This window comes from Pseudochaenichthys georgianus, chromosome 10 (assembly GCF_902827115.2).
Source record: "Pseudochaenichthys georgianus chromosome 10, fPseGeo1.2, whole genome shotgun sequence".
Taxonomy (NCBI): domain Eukaryota; kingdom Metazoa; phylum Chordata; class Actinopteri; order Perciformes; family Channichthyidae; genus Pseudochaenichthys; species Pseudochaenichthys georgianus.
The window spans coordinates 21,776,666-21,795,604 of NC_047512.1; the positions used below are offsets into that span (position 1 = coordinate 21,776,666).

General features: G+C 40.0%; 1 protein-coding gene and 1 long non-coding RNA gene across 2 annotated transcripts; one reads left to right on the forward strand and one right to left on the reverse strand.

The window, feature by feature from the left end:
• Positions 1-1,211: 1,211 nt before the first annotated feature.
• LOC139434717 (general transcription factor II-I repeat domain-containing protein 2B-like) lies at positions 1,212-2,621 on the reverse strand (the record flags this gene model as incomplete). The annotated part of the gene is made up of 1 exon (XM_071204697.1): positions 1,212-2,621. A coding segment is annotated over one exon (1,074 nt), but the record flags the coding sequence as incomplete, so codon positions are not given.
• A 14,896-nt stretch (positions 2,622-17,517) lies between these two features.
• On the forward strand, positions 17,518-18,586 carry LOC139434595 (uncharacterized). The gene is made up of 3 exons (XR_011643918.1): positions 17,518-17,684; positions 17,961-18,153; positions 18,551-18,586. It is a non-coding gene; the product is annotated as an uncharacterized lncRNA (long non-coding RNA).
• Positions 18,587-18,939: the final 353 nt, after the last annotated feature.

Sequence of the window (18,939 nt, forward strand, 5' to 3'; positions counted from 1 at the left end):
ATACTCTGATATTCAAACCCAGGTTTTGATGACTCAATACATTTTGAAGGGGTGGTGCGTTTGTGCATTTAAACTGTATTTGTTGTATTTGTAAATTCAAATGGCTTGATACTACTTCCAAGTTAAAAACGTTAAACATGAATTACATTAGTTACTGGTACTGCTAGATCTTTTCACTCATGCACCTGCCTTACTGCCCTTTCAGATTGTCAGATATGCTCTGCATTGTGTGAGAGACCTTTCATACCCTATGCTTGTAATGATGTCATATCGGATCAACTAGCCTGTGTGTTCATATTGACCAGGCCATAAGAAGGAAGTTGCGTGTGTGTGTGTGTGTGTGTGTGTGTGTGTGTGTGTGTGTGTGTGTGTGTGTGTGTGTGTGTGTGTGTGTGTTGTACATAAGTGGAAGAGTGCAAGACATATGGTGAGTGTGACCCAAAACAGATGCCAGCAGGTTCACAGGGCTCTATTTCCCCATCTGTGGCCATCTGCTAAAGAGGAGTTGAGGTGAGAGGGTTGAGTGAAGGTGGGGATCTCAGGGGGATTCAAGGACATGGTGCTTGTCATCATGAAGAAATGTGAGCAAGGTGAAAAAGTAAACAATGCATCCAATCAGACACTTCCAGAAAGAGGCAGACAGTTACAATACACATAAACAACATGTGCATATCATAAGGGCCAACATCTAAATTGTTAGTCAAAAATGATTGTTAAAAATACTATTAAAAAAAATCTGAGCTCTGTGATACCCGTTACCTGACTCCTTCCTGGCATGTTGCAACTTTGATGCTCTACTCCCATTAAAACTTAATTTACCCCTCGGTGTGTGCAGTACAACTTTTTGACGCACAGACAATGAAACGTTCTAACACCTCAGATAGAATTAAGCAGCTCTGACTAGATAATCTGTGACTTAGTATGTGTCTGTCCCCAGGGTCTCTTTCTGTGTCCTCCCCAGTAAAAAAGAGGATCATAATCGTAAGCACTTCAATAGCTTGCTCATGAGTTAGACCAGGGGTGGGCAATTATTTTTCCCAGGGGGCCAAATGAGCAACTGAAAATATTTTGGAGGGCCGGGCCAAAATGCCGATCTCAATTATGCATAATATACATTTATTTCTATATAAAAAGCAGTAAATGGCATTGTTTTGACCGCTGGTAAGAGTGTATGTTATTATTTGGCAATTAAAAGGTGAGGTTAGCTTTCAAAAATATCATTTATTCAAATAGAATTTCCAAAATGATAAACATTTTCAGTCACATTAATAACAAAGGGCATTTTGAGTTTCATATACTATTGAAACAAGGATTTTCTTAGCTTTCTAAAGACATCACATCATCTTTGTAGCCAAAATAAACAAGACATATCACTGAACTGTGTAACTGTGTAAAGAAAAGTGTCCCAGTTTTGTAGCCTTTTTGACTTTACATGCCTATATTAAACATTTAATGTTTTCAGAACTGCGCAAAAAAAAAAAGATCAAGTGTCCCATTTCACTTGTTATATTTCCACATTTTAGTGTTCTTCAGTTCTATTTTTTCATTCAGTGTGAGAAATCCAGTCTCTGTTGAGCTTTAACAAGTCCATCAAAGTCAGGTTGAATGTCTGAGGTGGAGATGAGAAGCACAGCTGATAGATGTTCATCAGTGAGAGAGGATCTGTACCTGGATTTGGTCAACTTCATGACTGAGAATGTCTGTTCACATGTGTAGGTGGATCCAAAGAGAACCAACATCTTCTGAGCATGTCTCCTCATGTTTGGAAAGTTCTCCTCCTTGAGAGCAGAGTAGAACTCTAGCAGTGATGCTGACTTAAAGTGCTCTTTCAGTAGTGAATCAGACTGCAGGTCAATGAGTTCAAGCTGAACATCAGTGGGTGCACGATCAACACTGCAGGTAAAGGGAGAGGAAACCAGCTGCATTTCATCCTCAACCTTTTTGAAATCTTGAAAACGCCTTGAAAATGCATCATGCAGTGCTCCTAACATGGATGAGTACCTGTGCCGGTGATCAGCTGATGGTTTGACTTCTTTCAGGGTTTTCATGTGTTCGAGATTGTTGCTGCCTAGTTGCCTTGAAATTAATTGCAACGTTGTCATGAAGGCTTTCACATGGCTATGCATTTCATGAGCAAAAAGGCCCTTGCCCTGCAGTTGTGTGTTCAGTGCATTCATCATTGCAGTCACATCAACAGCAAATGTTAAATCTGCCATCCAGTCCTTATCAGACAGCTCTGGGATGGTTTTGCCTTTCATCTCACAAAACTCTTTTATCTCTGATTTCAGAACCCAAAACCTTTTTAGCACTTTGCCCAGGCTGAGCCATCTGACAGCTGTGTGGTACCTGACATCACCATGTTCGCTCTCTTGCTCCTCCAATAGTGAAACAAACTGCCTGTGATTTAATGCTCGCGCTCTGATGAAATTAACTGTTGTAGTAACAACATCAACCACATGGCTAAGTGTTAGCACTGACTTGCACAACGCTTGCTGATGAATAATACAATGTATAAACACCAATTTCTGCTCTGCGTTGAGTTCACTCACTTTATCTTCCATTCTTTTCAAAAGCCCAACATTTTTCCCTGTCAAATTCGGACATCGTTTACCTCGGTGAACAGATCACTCCCCGTTGTGGTTCCTTTCATTGGCCGCATTGCTGCCAGCTCCTCCGTAAGCTTGAAGTCGCGCGTTATCCCCCGGAGAAATATGAGCAGCTGGACTGTGGCTGAAGTCGAATAGTCCATTTAGCTTAGGAACCTTCCTAAAGGAGTGAAATGACCCGGAAGTCCCTCAGTGGCAGCCATGATAAGTGCCGTTCGAATACTCTAGAATGATGAGAATGATAGGAAAGGAGGTTTCAAACTTCCTGTATAACCTCCTTTAGCTTAGGAACCACTGGACTTCCCTAACCGGCAGGAGAAGCGAAAATGCTGCCCCACAATGCCTTGCAGCCGCAGCATTTGCGGTCACTCAACAGTCGGCCGTTCACGGAAAAAAACGATTATGACGGAGAAATTATATCATGAAAGTTACGGTGCTTATTAAGCTTTTTAAAACATAGGTGGTAAGTTGCCAAAGTGCTTTGTTTTGAACGTTCATCAGTATTATAATCAAAGAGAGAAATATGAACCTTAGTTTTTACTGAAATGATCAAATAAAGTCAACATTTCAGTCTTCACTGAGCTGTGTGGGGTTTGTTCAACTTTTAAAAGATGTTTGAATGGTGATATACACAGTGATAGATGTTAAGGACTAACGTTTATAATAAATACATCTGTATTGATTTTAAGATCTTTAGTTCATACAATCATACGTATTGGGATCATTTGTATTAATGTGGACCGGAGGGAGAGGGTGACGAGCAGTTTCACTTTCCTTTTTTATTTCAATTCCAACTTTGGTCCTGAAGAATATGTTTCTCTGTTGTCCACGTTCATAAAGCAAAGCAGCAGCATCAGAGCACGGTGCAGAGTCTCTAGATGAGTTTACAGTCGTCCCTCGTTCTTATTAAACATCCATGTTGTAGTCCGCTGTATAGAAAATTGTGGGCTGCAGTCGGATAGTTTAAAAATCAGCTCCTAAATTCTAACCCTATCGTCTATTCCTTGACCTCTGAGTGAAACGTCACGGGGTTAAGGGATAGTGGATAGGAGAATTCAAAAGGACTTAGGAGAAGAGACTGCGGTACTTTAGAGAATCCGAATGCACTTTCACTATCCGACGTGTTTATGATGCGCCAGCGGACGTCATTTTCTGCGTCTGCTGCTGTGGGGAAACTATGGAAACCACAGTTTTCTATACAGCGGACTACAACATGGATGTTTAATAAGAACGAGGGACTGATGTAAACTCATCTAGAGACTCTGCACCGTGCTCTGATGCTGCTGCTTTGCTTTATGAACGTGGACAACAGAGAAACATATTCTTCATGACCAAAGTTGGAATTGAAATAAAAAAGGAAAGTGAAACTTATGCTCGTCACCCTCTCCCTCCGGTCCACATTAATACAAATGATCCCAATACGACGTATGATTGTATGAACTAAAGATCTAAATATCAATACAGATGTATTTATTATAAACGTTAGTCCTTAACATCTATCACTGTGTATATCACCATTCAAGCATCTTTTAAAAGTTGAACAAACCCCACACAGCCCAGTAAAGACTGAAATGTTGACTTTATTTGATAATTTCAGTGAAAACTAACGTTCATATTTCTCTTTTTGAGTATAATACTGATGAACGTTCAAAACAAAGCACTTTGGCAACTTACCACCTATGTTTTAAAAAGCTTAATAAGCACCGTAACTCTCATGATATCATTTCTCGGTCATAATCGGTTGTTTCCGTGAACGGCCGACTGTTGAGTGACGGCAAATGCTGCGGCTGCAAGGCATTGTGGGGCAGCATTTTCGCTTCTCCTGTCGGTTAGGGAGGTCCAGTGGTTCCTAAGCTAAAGGAGGTTATAAAGGAAGTTTGAAACCTCCTTTCCTATCATTCTCATCATTCTAGAGAATTCGAACGGCACTTATCATGGCTGCCACTGAGGGACTTCCGGGTCATTTCACTCCTTTAGGAAGGTTCCTAAGCTAAATGGACTATTCGACTTCAGCCGTGGTTTCCATAGTTTCCCCACAGCAGCAGACGCACACAATGACGTCCGCTGGCGCATCATAAACACGTCGGATAGTGAAAGTGCATTCGGATTCTCTAAAGTACCGCAGTCTCTTCTCCTAAGTCCTTTTAAATTCTCCTATCCACTATCCCTTAACCCCGTGACGTTTCACTCAGAGGTCAAGGAATAGACGATAGGGTTAGAACTTAGGAGCTGATTTTTAAACTATCCGACTGCAGCCTGTGTCACGGACGTCACAGCTCTCATCCAAAGCCAAATAAAAAAAATTCGAAGCTTCCCACTTCACTTTGCAGCTGAAACTCCAGATTCTCTGCGATGTCCTCCACCCTTCTCGTCACGATGCGGCGGGACAGCGGGATGTTTTCAAACGCTTCTTTTTTCTCTGGCCATAGCAGTGCTGCAGACTCGACCATGCACTCTTTCACAAACTCCCCCTCCGAGAATGGCTTACTGTTCTGGGCGATTTTGTGGGCTATCACAAAGCTGGTTCTGGTCGCTGCATCTCTGTCTGCATGCAGCTTTGTAAAACAGCCTTGTTGTTTTTCTAGCTTTGCTAGGTTTACCCTTGACTTCAGTAATGAAAAAATTAGTAGTCCATATTTGTTTGAAAGTTCTGCTTTCGGCATCCACTTTCCTCTTTTTGGCATGAGCCGACATTTTCGCATTTGTCAGGGGTGACAAGGAAGGTAGACACGCATTTCACGTGCACAGTTGACGTGCACAATTGCGTGCACTGTGAGAATAAATGGGCTTCAAAATAAAAGCAATGCGGTTTTAGTCCACCCATAAGATAATTAGAAAATATGTTTTATTTTCTAATTATCATGTAATTTTTCGCGGGCCGGTCAGAATCATCCCGCGGGCCGTATTTGGCCCGCGGGCCGTACAATGCCCAGGTCTGAGTTAGACCAATCTTCTTAGGACGTACTATATTCCTCCTGGGACCCAGCCCATTGAAAATGTCCACTGTAGTGGACATTTTGTTAACATGCATCTCCTTTTACTCTTTTGAGCTACTCTATCAATCCCTGATGTACTGCACAGAGGACATCCTGGTCTTTCCAGTGATATGTCATTGGTTAAAATTGCATGCTGGGAAGTTCCTCTTTCTTTTCTTCCAAAATGGCTGGCATATGAAAAACAAAATTGTATAGAAGCAGGAGGAGAAGTCAAATATTGTTGAATAATTGTCATTTTTACCATGAAAATCATATATTTATGTTCTTGTTTATTAACATGTGAGGAACTATAGAATTAGTTCTGAAAGCAATTAAATAATTCAAGTTTTCAAATAACAGCCCTTTTATAAATGTCCTTTCTAGTGGACGTCAGGACCATCTTCATGGACTTTATGACTCAATATTGTTGCAGGAGACGGAACTGAAGCAGACATTTTCTGCACCAGATAGTGCAGGGAGATTAAGATTTTGAGCTCTCAGATGATGAGAGAGATGAGGCTTTCACACCTGGGATAGAAGAGGGTCAAGAAGAAGGGGGGGAAGATGCAGGAGGCTCCATGAGCGCACAGATACGTATGTCTTATTGTTGTTTTTATTTTAAGTGGAGCCATGAAAAATGAAAATTGCCTCAGGAATGCAAGCTTTGTTTCTGTGAGCAGGTCAAATGGAGACCACATCCATAAAACTAGTCAAGATGACCCTACAGCCCGTGCCGACTGGAGTCAATGAGGTACTCTTCCCACTACATTGACTTGACCAAATATTGACCAAATAAACAGCAATGTTCAGATCAATTACTTATTCATGTTTTAAATAAAGGTGAATGTATTATTGTATTAATATCACTCTATAACCATAATACGTTACATAGTCCATCTGTTAATTTTGGCTGTCTTTTCAAATTAAAATGGTCCCGACGTCTACAGTGGACATACTGTAACATTTTAAAATAAAAATAAAATAAAAAAAGTCTAAATTGCAAGATGTTTTTTTAACCCTAAATAGGTAGGAAATCACAAAAAAAAGGAAATTGGAAGACACCTTTTTCCCTCGGGTCCCAGGAGGGTATGGGTATGAGAATGTAGCACTGTTGGTGCCTTCCAGCCATCTGCTGTACCACTGTGAGTTTTTTGTTTTGACAAGAGCAAAGATTTGGGATTGCAGCAGCAGGGCTGGGCTGGGTGCGAGCATGTTTGTATGTGTGTGTGCAAATTCCAAAGTTGACATTCTCATCACATCCCTGGCTCTCTTACTTCTCTCCACAGAGGCAGAAGGAGATTTACGGATCTGCGTCCTAATATTAAGTGGATTAATCAGGAATGGAGAGTCGAGGTTGTCATAAATATAAATGAGGTATTTTGAGGCATAGGGTGAGACACGCTTCATGTCCACACAGTGTAGGCTATTAGGAGTTTATCAGCTCATTGGATTAAGACCAATAACCTCAATTTAAAGGCCAAGACACACAGTCAATCTTAATGATGCATTGGAAAGGGGTTAAACCCAAAGGTAATACAAACCAGCAGGGCTGCCTTCCCCTCTCACTAACCCAGGGAAGAATCCAATTGTCTTTCACGCCTCAGGAAGTGAGGAGTTCAGTGTATTTTGCAGCTTAAATTAGATTAGAAAACTATTTTTTGCCATATTTTCTGTAACTGAATTTCATATAAAAGCAGAGCCGCTTGAGCAAACAATGTGCTACCTGTCAGAGTTAGCCTGGAGGATATGTGCTGTGTTGCAGTTATCACATGCAGCTGATAAAGCCAGCACTGCTACCCATCATTCCCCAGGGAGAGATTAACAGAACCATATTGTGTATGCCAATTTACGGCTCATAGAATAATTCACATAGATGGAACATGAAGAGAATTATATAAATCTAAATTATGCTGAATTATTACAAATTAGTTTGGTGGCATATAGATGCCAGATGCTGTGTCTGAGTACCAGAGCTGCTGAAGTCTTGGTTGTCACTCTAAAACAAAACGTTTTCAAACCAGTGAGTCCAGTACACACAGTAATCCATGCCATCACTCATGCAGCGCAGCCTTAAACTAGTCTGAAATCATTATCTCGGAGCTACCACTATGACAACTTCACAGATAGGGAGAGGAAGAGGGGATGAAACAGTGGAGAGAGATGGTGGAAAATTGATTTTCTTCGAGCTGCATTAATCAAATTTACTACAGAAGGGCATTATCAGTACAATGGATTTAATACAGCGTATTAAATGATGACAAAGGTGTGTCTGGTGAGGCAAGCTCACTCTGAGGGATGATCATGGGAATGATCAAAATGCGAGTTGGAGGACATCTCGGAGTGAAATTATTAATTAAAAAAAATGTCCTAAATGTGTTATTCAGTATAAATGTATAACTGTGTGGGTTGTATTCTTCATTTGATTTTATAGTGCCTCAGTGTTTCTGCAGGAATTCAAGTCAATGAGTGCAACATTCATTAGAATTTTTAAATTGTTGAAAAATAGGACTGAAGGACATATTCACTCTGCTTGCATTGAGCGAGACAAAGATCCGTTTTTAAAAAGAACAAATCATTGTCGATACGGACAATGCATTTAACACAGTTCCAATACAGAGCATGAAACTGATGTGTTGCACAGAGAGTTTACAGCTACAGAGTTTTAAACTTGTCTCCCTAGTTGGGCTTTTAGCCTAAAGAACAACAGCATATAGAAATACAGTAAATTATTGTGGTATCTTACTGACAACATCCTGAGAGTCCTGGCTAGATCAGTCTGACTAAGAAACTTAGAGAGAAAAAATTGAATTTACATCAAACATTGAAGTTGTTCTTATTTGCTATATTTATCTTTGAAATTAGTAAAGAAATATATTACATTCCAAAAAAAGGGAAATTGCAGGAATAAGTCAGAGAAAGAGGAGTTAGTTAGCTCCACAGGAGGCAGAAAACACACCACATGGTAAAGAATGGGAGGGGTGTAAAATAAGGGGGTATGGTCGTTCATTTATTTTTAGTAGCTTTATGACTGTTATTAAAATCTTGTAGGAAATGTATAATGATCGATTGAAAGGAGAGGCAAGAGCAACCCTGCAGACTGAGAATGAGATTACTTTATATTCTAGGTTTACCATCGCTAATAGCTGCTATTGTAATATTTAAATGCAGGCAATACTGTTGCCATTGATTCATGCATTTTTGAAAGGTACCTAAATTGATTTATTTACAATTAGCATGCACATTTTTAATAAACAGACAGTATTTTCCAGTTTAAGATGGGAATGCATTTATAAAGCATTGTTATTCAAAGCATAAACCATTTAGGTACAGTGTTGCTCAAGGACACTTTAACATGTGGTCAAAAGAAACAAGGGTTTTAAACAACTAAGACTGCAATTAATGGATGACCAGCTCATCCTGCTAGCTTAACTCAGCTAAGAGGCTTCTTCAAACAATCCCTGCCTCTATTTGCAAAGCCGAGGTTGCTGTTATTTCCCTTAAGTTCTGTGTAAATACTGCTTTTTCAAAGAGGTCAAATGATATAGCAGTCTGTAAGACATCAACTCTGAGCTTTAGAGAAAAAGAAGAAGTCCATATCACTGTGATCACAGCGTTGAACTGAAGCATCAAGATCAACTATCAGCGTGATCAACAGCTTAACATGACCGCTCATGTGTCGCTGGGAAAGACAGAAAAAGTATTAATTGTTCCTGTTTCTTAGACTTTCTCCATCATTCAAGAATACAGAAAAAGTACAACCATCTCAGAGGGAGTGTGACATTGATTCATTAACCATGTTGAACCCTAAAAGGAGCCCAGCGGTAAAACACAGAACAGGGTGATTGCCTGATGGAGGGACAACAAATCAGAAGCTGGCCTTCCTGCAGGAAACATACAATATGTATGCAGTGCGTACAGTAAGCTAATATTTCTGTCCTCGCCGACTGGGACCAGAGGCAAAGAGAAAAGAAAAGGCTGAATGAGGGGAGAATCTGAACAAATAAAAGACAGAGAGAGAAAGTGACAGAGTCTTTGTCTTAAAAGGCTTCAAATGTGTGCCGGTGTAGGTATAGATATATATATAAACACTAGATGACTCACCCGCGCTGCTGGCCAATGGAGACCGACGTTGCCACTTGGCCGCCATCTTTCTACAGGGAGTGCTTTCATTCATAACATTATGGTTTACTATTTAAATAACCATAGCTTGCTCAATTTTCAACCAATGTTCAAACGGTTTTGTTTTTTATAAACATCAAAGATGTAGTTATGATACTGCATACTTATAATCATGGACTTTCATATGAAAATAACATTAATCAGATAAAGCAATAGCTATACACACACACACAAGGTATTTATATTAAATATTTGCCGGTGTATATATTTCCATTTATTTTATTATATTGTTAATATTTAAAATAAATTATAAATAAATTATATAATTAAAATACATTTATATTTTATATATAAAAATCGGTCTCATGTTACCACTCTGTAAGCCAAGAGTTGTTAATTTAGCAATGCCTTAGCTTGAAGAACAGGTACACAACTAATGACAATAGCATATGTTGGTATATTATTTAGATATTCACACCTTTATCAGAAGAACCAAACCAACATAAAATGTGCTCACAGACAGGCCAGTTCTGTCTAATTTATCACAATTATTTTTGACATGAGATCTTCATATCATCCTAGTTTTGTATTTAGTTTCTAGATTTGTAAACAAATCCACAACCTTTGAAATATGTTATTGAAAAAAGACCAAGAATAATATAAACTGTACCATGTGTACTTTTGTGTCCTTCTGTAGTCCATTTGTGGTTTGTCTTGTCTCACCCCGGCTGATATATCACAAAATCCACTGTTTAAATTGTTCCCTATATTGCCCCTATGCCCCTGTAAGGTGTCCTTGGGTGTTATGAAAGGCGGCCCCCCAACATAAATGTATTATTATTATTAAGAAGAACAACTTGGTGTGGTGTGGAGGGGATGTAGGAAGCAGGAGCCGGTGGGGAGAGATGGGGCTTCAAGGTTCAAGGTTATTTGTTTTAAATGTGTCTTGGAGATAAGGACCAGCTGCACACAATAAAATACAGTATAACACAAAACCAATAAGACACACGGTGACACATGGCACACCAACAATCAATCAGCCTCAGCTTTGGTATTCTTTCACAACCATGTTATGGGTTTATTAGACTGAGCAAACATAAACATATGTGGTTATCCCACGGGTTCTTGTTTGCAGACAGCGGCGATTGGAGCATCCGTAGGCTGCACAAAAGTCCGGCATAGTCAGGTACTTCTGTAAACACAAAGCCAGCAAATTCCTGAAGGCTATCATAATGCAAGATGTTTCTAACAAGCCAAACCACTTGGAATAAATCATGTGTAACTTAAGTTATGTTGAAAAGAAAGAGCAGTTCTGCCTCTCCCACTGGTGTAAAGTTGCTGGGTGAACTTTGTAATACTAGGTCTCACTCACAGCCTCTTGTTTTAGCCAGCTAATAAATACAACCACATACACAAAGAAAAGCTGCAATTTCAACATGTCCAAGCATCCTGTATCATAGCCATGCCAATAATGTTTATAATAAACCAAACCGTTTGTAAATCAGTCAAGATTTCAGTGAGTTAAGAGTATTTTTGTGCAGATCACTCACCTTACAACAGCTGCCATAACGCGAATCAGAGTAACTGTTGACTGTAGCAAGATGGCGGCCGGTCAGCTACGCTGGAAAATCTCCCATGAGCCATCTAGTGTTTATATATATCTATGGGTGTAGGTCATAGACTGTATATGGTGTAGGTGTCACTACCCGATCCGTCCCCCTGCCCGATCGGTACTGCGCATGTGCGAGATGGTCCGCCATATTGGACAACTCCGGACGGCAACCCAAGTAGGACAACATTGACACAGTGGCTTTTGGAAAAGCTCAAAAGGACAACTCGAGAGGGATGAGTTATTGTTACTACAACGTGACACCAGGGCTGCAGTCGAATAGTCCAAAGATAAGCTCCTAAGTTCTAACCCTATCGTCTATTCCTTGACCTCTGAGTGAAACGTCACGGGGTTAAGGGATAGTGGACAGGAGAATTCAAAAGGACTTAGGAGAAGAGACTGCGGTACTTTAGAGAATCCGAATGCACTTTCACTATCCGACGTGTTTATGATGCGCCAGCGGACGTCATGAATGTGCGTCTGCTGCTGTGGTGGAACTATGGAAACTACAGTTTTCTATACAGCGGACTACAACATGGATGTTTAATAAGAACGAGGGACTACTGTAAACTCATCTAGAGACTCTGCACCGTGCTCTGATGCTGTTGCTTTGCTTTATGAACGTGGACAACAGAGAAACCAACCTGATCTCACCAGAATGCGTGACTCCACCACGACTCCTTAACACCGCATTGCGTGGTGGAGTCACGAACTTTGTTACATTTACGTGTCGGCACCATGCAAACAACCCCAATGTCGTGGTGCACACACGCATTTCTACAACGTCCTGCAGTGAGCTTTTATTCTATAAAACGTTTTTAAAATCTATTTTATAGCTTGTAGTAACTCACGGGAGGCTTCTTTTATTTTATTTGTATTCATAATAATTTTTATTTTTCGTCAGAATGTATTATGGTGCATTAGTTACGAATTTTTGTTCTCAAAAAACAGTGCATTGTGTGTAATACAACTGTGATTTTTATTAAATTAGTTTGTTTTTAAGGAAGGCCAGAGCTTCAGCTGTGTCCAATAGATTGTTCCCTTTAGTTAACGTTTTTTAAAAGAACATTATATTCCGATTTGATCATGTCCCCTTTATTGTATTACGGAGAGCAATGTGAGCATCCATTCCCATTGGATAACGCAGGATTTTACACCCAGAACTTGAAAAAAGTTCCGAAAGTTAGCCGGAAGTAAGTATTCTCTGTCGATTGATTTTACAGTGCTATCTGCACGACTCATCAACTAAAAAACAAAAGAGTATTCTTGTTGATTACACAACATTGATTGGTTTAAATTGTGTACAATGCTTTTGTAATTTTCCCCTTCGTTTCGGAGAAACAAACATTTGTTCAGTTTAGGATGGCCGAAGACACTACACTACCCAGAATCCTCAGCTATCGTTTGGGACTACACCATGTGCTTTGCTTGACAATGGTGAAGTTTACGCTGAGCGACAAACAGCATTTTGAAATGGAATGAAACCCATCGATGGCACACTATTCAAAACAGGAATCGAACGTCTCCTCCCCCCCCCCCCTCCCCCCCTTAGGTCACAGGCTCCTCCAACAGTGCAACCTTATATATACAGTCTATGAGTGCAACACAATAAAACAGATACACAGAAAAAATAGTGCAAGTCAATACAAAAAGAAAAATAGTAAAAAGTGAAATAGTGCAATAAGAGTCTATACAAGTCATTGGAATATGATATATTAGACAAATCATTTCTAAGTAGCAGCCAGATGAATGCTTTGGATGTTATTTCAAAGTTCAGGTGTTTAATAGTCTTATGGCCTGTGGGATGAAACTGTCCCTGAGTCTGGTGGTTTTGGTCCGGATGTAAGATAAGATAAGATAAGATGGTACTTTATTGATCCCAATTTGGGACATTGTTTTTGTTGCAGCAGCATAAAAGACAAGGCATTTTACAATAAAACAAAACCACAAATAAACAAGAATAGAAAGAAAAGAAAAGAAAATATACGTGTTGAAATAGAAAATATACATGTAGATATTATATATGCAAATATACATATTCAAAAATATATGACAATGGAATATGGAATATCAAATATTCAACAGATTATATATGTGTAAAATGTACAGCGAGGTTGTATTAGAGAAACTATGGAGCAGAGAGTTCTCTTCCAGACAGAGGTGATTTGTTGTACAGAGTTATTGCAGTGGGCAGGAATGTGTTCTTGTATCGGTCCTTGTGACAGCGGAGCTGCAGCAGTCTGTTGGAGAAGGAGCTCCGTTGACTGTCCAGCTGCAGGTGGAGAGGATGGGTGGGTTATCCATCATGGACAACAGCCTGTTCAGTGTCCTCCTCTCCACCACAGCTTCAAAGGGGTCCAGCTTGATGCCGATGACAGACCCAGCTTTCCTGATCAGTTTATTGATCCTGCTGGTGTCACCGGCTCTGATGCCCCCCCCCCCCCCCCCAGCAGACCGCAACAAAGAAGAGTGCACTGGCCACAACAGACTAGAAGATCTCCAGCATCTTGCTGCACACGTGGAAGGATCTCAGCTTCCTCAGAAAATAGAGTCTGCTCATCCCCTTCTTGTACACAGCGTCAGCTTTGATCCTCCAGTTCAGCCCATAAGTGCACTCCCAGGTGCTGTAGTCCTGCACAACAGCCACATCCTCTCTCTGTTGTGCCAGATGGCAGCAGACAGAACAGTTTGTGACTGGGGTGATGGGGGTCTTTTATAATCCTGAGGGCTTTCTTTAAGGTTAACCTGGTATTTTTACTCCACTACATTTATTTTAGTTACTTTACACATTCTGATTAATGATGTGAAATATAAACAACCCTTAAAGCAGACTTTAGTTACACCTGAGTAAAATTCAGGGAAGGTGATTGTCAAGTGCCAACAATCAGGAGAGATATTTGATTGGCGTACTGGCTTATCTAAAGCCAGTTGAGTAGCACTTGAAATGTTTTTGCTCTATGAAACCTGATGTACTTTATGATTCTGTTTTCTTCAAGCTTGTATTTTGTTGGTCGAACGCACTTATTGTAAGTCGCTTTGGATAAAAGCGTCAGCTAAATGCAATGTAATGTAATGTAATGATTGTTGGTGCTTGAGAAGACTAAATATGTATCTGCAGATCCTATAAAGTATATACACTACTCGTTATTCTCTACAAATAGTTAATTAAAAACTGTATATAATTGCTATTTTGGACATCCCTTTTCAAGATTTCAATATTACTCTAAACGTGTAATAACGTGCTTTAACCAGTAGGTGGTTTGGGTTAAAAAGCGGTCAAGTTTACAGTGTTAACAAAATAAAATATACTGCTGTTTCTGGTTTAGTTTACGACGGATATATTTAGTTATTGTTTTGATATTTGTAACACAAAAGCGATGGAAAAACCCCACAGCAACACAGAAAAGATGGTCTTAACATGAGTAGTTAATAAAAAACAATAATATCAAAACAAATTATTACTACTAACTTTATTGTGAAATTAAAACAGAATGGTAAAAGAATAGTTTCCGGTCTATTCTGAGCCCGATCTCTGTAGATAAATACAAATACAGAACTACGACAGATGTGTAATATTTAATGCAGCCAAACCATTTATTACAATGCATTCATGTGATGACTTTCAAAGAGTAAAGCAAGCACTGCTGAATAAAGTATGATTTATCTTTTACGAAACGTTTTTTTCATATGGAATGCAGTCAACCAATCACAGAGCTTGAGGCAACGCAGACAATAGCTGAGGATTCTGGGTAGTGTAGTGTCTTCGGCCATCCTAAACTGAACAAATATTTGTTTCTCAGAATCGAAGGGGAAAATTACAAAAGCATTGCACACAATTTAAACCAATCAATGTTGTGTAATCAACAAGGATACTCTGGTGTTTTTGAGTTGATGAGTAGTGCAGATATCACTGTAAAATCAATCGACAGTAAAGAGAATACTTACTTCTGGGTGTAAAATCCTGCGTTATCCAATGGGAATGGATGCTCACATTGCTCTCCGTAATACAATAAAGGGGACATGATCAAATCGGAATATAATGTTCTTTTAAAAAACGTTAACTAGGGAACAATCTATTGGACACAGCTGAAGCTCTGGCCTTCCTTAAAAACAAACTAATTTAATAAAAATCACAGTTGTATTGCACACAATGCACTGTTTTTTGAGACCAAAAATTCGTAACTAATGTACCATAATACATTCTGACGAAAAATAAAAATTATTATGAATACAAATAAAATAAAAGAAGCCTCCCGTGAGTTACTACAAGCTATAAAGTAGATTTAAAAAAAAAAACGTTTTTTGCACTACGACAAAAGAGCCTCATTCACTTTACATTGGGGTTGTTTGCGTGGTGCAGACACGTAATTGTAACAAAGTTCGTGACTCCACCACGCATTGTGGTGTTAAGGAGTCGTGGTGGAGTCACGCATTCTGGTGAGATCAGGTTGAGAGAAACATATTCTTCATGACCAAAGTTGGAATTGAAATAAAAAAGGAAAGTGAAACTTATGCTCGTCACCCTCTCCCTCCGGTCCACATTAATACCAATGATCCCAATACGTATGATTGTATGAACTAAAGATCTTAAAATCAATACAAATGTATTTATTATAAACGTTAGTCCTTAACATCTATCACTGTGTATATCACCATTCAAACATCTTTTAAAAGTTGAACAAACCCCACACAGCTCAGTAAAGACTGTGAAATGTTGACTTTATTTGATAATTTCAGTGAAAACTAACGTTCATATTTCTCTTTTTGATTATAATACTGATGAACGTTCAAAACAAAGCACTTTGCCAACTTACTACCTATGTTTTAAAATGCTTAATAAGCACCGTAACTTTCATGATATCATTTCTCGGTCATAATCGGTTGTTTCCCGTGAACGGCCGACTGTTGAGTGACGGCAAATGCTGCGACTGCAAGGCATTGTGGGGCAGCATTTTCGCTTCTCCTGTCGGTTAGGGAGGTCCAGTGGTTCCTAAGCTAAAGGAGGTTATAAAGGAAGTTTGAAACCTCCTTTCCTATCATTCTCATCATTCTAGAGAATTTGAACGGCACTTATCATGGCTGCCACTGAGGGACTTCCGGGTCATTTCACTCCTTTAGGAAGGTTCCTAAGCTAAATGGACTATTCGACTTCAGCCCCGATCTGTTCGGGGTGTCACTACCCGATCCGTCCCCCTGCCCGATCGGTACTGCGCATGTGCGAGATGGTCCGGAAGTCCGGACGGCAACCCAAGATGGACACTTGACACAGTGGCTTTTAGCAAAGCTCAAAAAGAAAAACCGAGAGAGATGAGTTATTGTTAATACAACGTGACTTCACTATTATTTAACAACTCTTTTTATTGGGTTCTTTTATTTGGGGTTAAGTACATTGTCAGAATAAGTGAGAAATGGATTTAACTTCTGTTAGACACATTTGTACAATAAAAAGAGTTGTTAAATAATAGTGAAGTTACGTTGTAACAACAATAACTCATCTCTCTCGAGTTTTCCTTTTGAGCTTTGCTAAAAGCCACTGTGTCAAGTGTCCATCTTGGGTTGCCGTCCGGACTTGTCCAATATGGCGGACCATTGTCATTACCCGATCCGTCACCCTGCCCGATCGGTTCTGCGCATGTGCCAGAGGGTCCGCCATGTTGGACAACTCCGGACGGCAACACCAGATGGACACTTGACACAGTGGCTTTTAGCAAAGCTCAAAAAGAAAACTCGAGAGAGATGAGTTATTGTTATTACAACGTGACTTCACTATTATTTAACAACTCTTTTTATTGGGTTCTTTTATTTGGGGTTAAGTACATTGTCAGAATAAGTGAGGAATGAATTTAACTTCTGTTAGACAGCCATATGCCATACATTTTTGCATACATTCACAGTAAATATTTATTCAGTATGATAGCTGTCTAACAGAAGTTAAATCTATTTCTCACTTATTCTGACAATGTACTTAACCCCAAATAAAAGAACCCAATAAAAAGAGTTGTTAAATAATAGTGAAGTCACGTTGTAATAACAATAACTCATCTCTCTCGGTTTTTCTTTTTGAGCTTTGCTAAAAGCCACTGTGTCAAGTGTCCATCTTGGGTTGCCGTCCGGACTTCCGGACCATCTCGCACATGCGCAGAACCGATCGGTTAGGGTGACGGATCGGGTAGTGACAACCATAGACATATAAAGAGTAGACGCCGCATTGGCTGCTGGGGCGCAAGAAATACGGCCGCCATCTTGGACCGGTCATCCTACAGACATTCTACCCATAGACAGCAGAGGTTTCAAGATGCCAGAGCACTGTGCAGCATATTGCTGTGCAAATCGGCGGACGATTGCGAACAGGGGTCGGGGGATTGCTTTTCACAAGTAAGATTCAACATTATAATTGATTGTATTTTGTAAATAGAATATTATTGTACTGTATTGATGTCCGCCAGCGAAATCGTAGCCAGCAAACATTATGTTCATGGCCAACTGAGACTTTATAAATCGCTGCTGTAACAAGTGAATGTCCCCGTTGTGGGATGAATACAGTAAAATCTAATCTAATCTATCTAGGAAGAAGAAGGAAGAAAATAAGCTTGACCTCCTTCTTAAAATGTTTTTGTGTTGACTCTCAAATCTCCCGTTTTTATTTTGAAGGTTTCCCAAAGACAAAGATATGAGAAAGAAGTGGGAAGTTGCTTTGAGGAGGGAAGGGTTCACTGCAAGCGAGTCATCCGTGATTTGCAGTGAGCATTGTAAGCAGGACGAGTTTGACAGGACAGGACAGATTGTCCGACTCAGAGATGGTGTTATTCCCTCCATCTTCAGCTTCCCGGTTCACCTCCAAAGAGTAGGTGTATCATCATACGGTTATTAGCATTCATAAATGTAAATATTCTATTATCAATAACAGGGCAGGGTGACGTGTGTGTGTGTGTGTGTGTGTGTGTGTGTGTGTGTGTGTGTGTGTGTGTGTGTGTGTGTGTGTGTGTGTGTGTGTGTGTGTGTGTGTGTGTGTGTGTGTGTGTGTGTGTGTGTGTGTGTGTGTGTGTGTGTGTGTGTGTGTGTGTGTGTGTGTGTGTGTGTGTGTGTGTGTGTGTGTGTGTGTGTGTGTGTGTGTGTGTGTGTGTGTGTGTGTGTGTGTGTGTGTGTGTGTGTGTGTGTGTGTGTGTGTGTGTGTGTGTGTGTGTGTGTGTGTGTGTGTGTGTGTGTGTGTGTGTGTGTGTGTGTGTGTGTTTTCATTTTAGCCAGAAAAGGGCAGGACTACGTCTACTTCCAGAAAAGCTGAAGAGAGCCTGTCTGTGGCCCCTCAGGACGACCCAGAAGCTTCAACCTCACACTCACAACCTCAGCCTAATGATGTGAGTATTTCTATTTTCAACATCATATCATAATGGTCCTAGACAAAGTCAAATCTCATCTCTCTTGTTTGCTGCCACTCATATTAAACACACTCACAAATAAACACATACACACACAATTGAAGACATGTTGAACATGCATTCCTGGCACACACACACACACACACACACACACACACACACACACACACACACACACACACACACACACACACACACACACACACACACACACACACACACACACACACACACACACACACACACACACACAC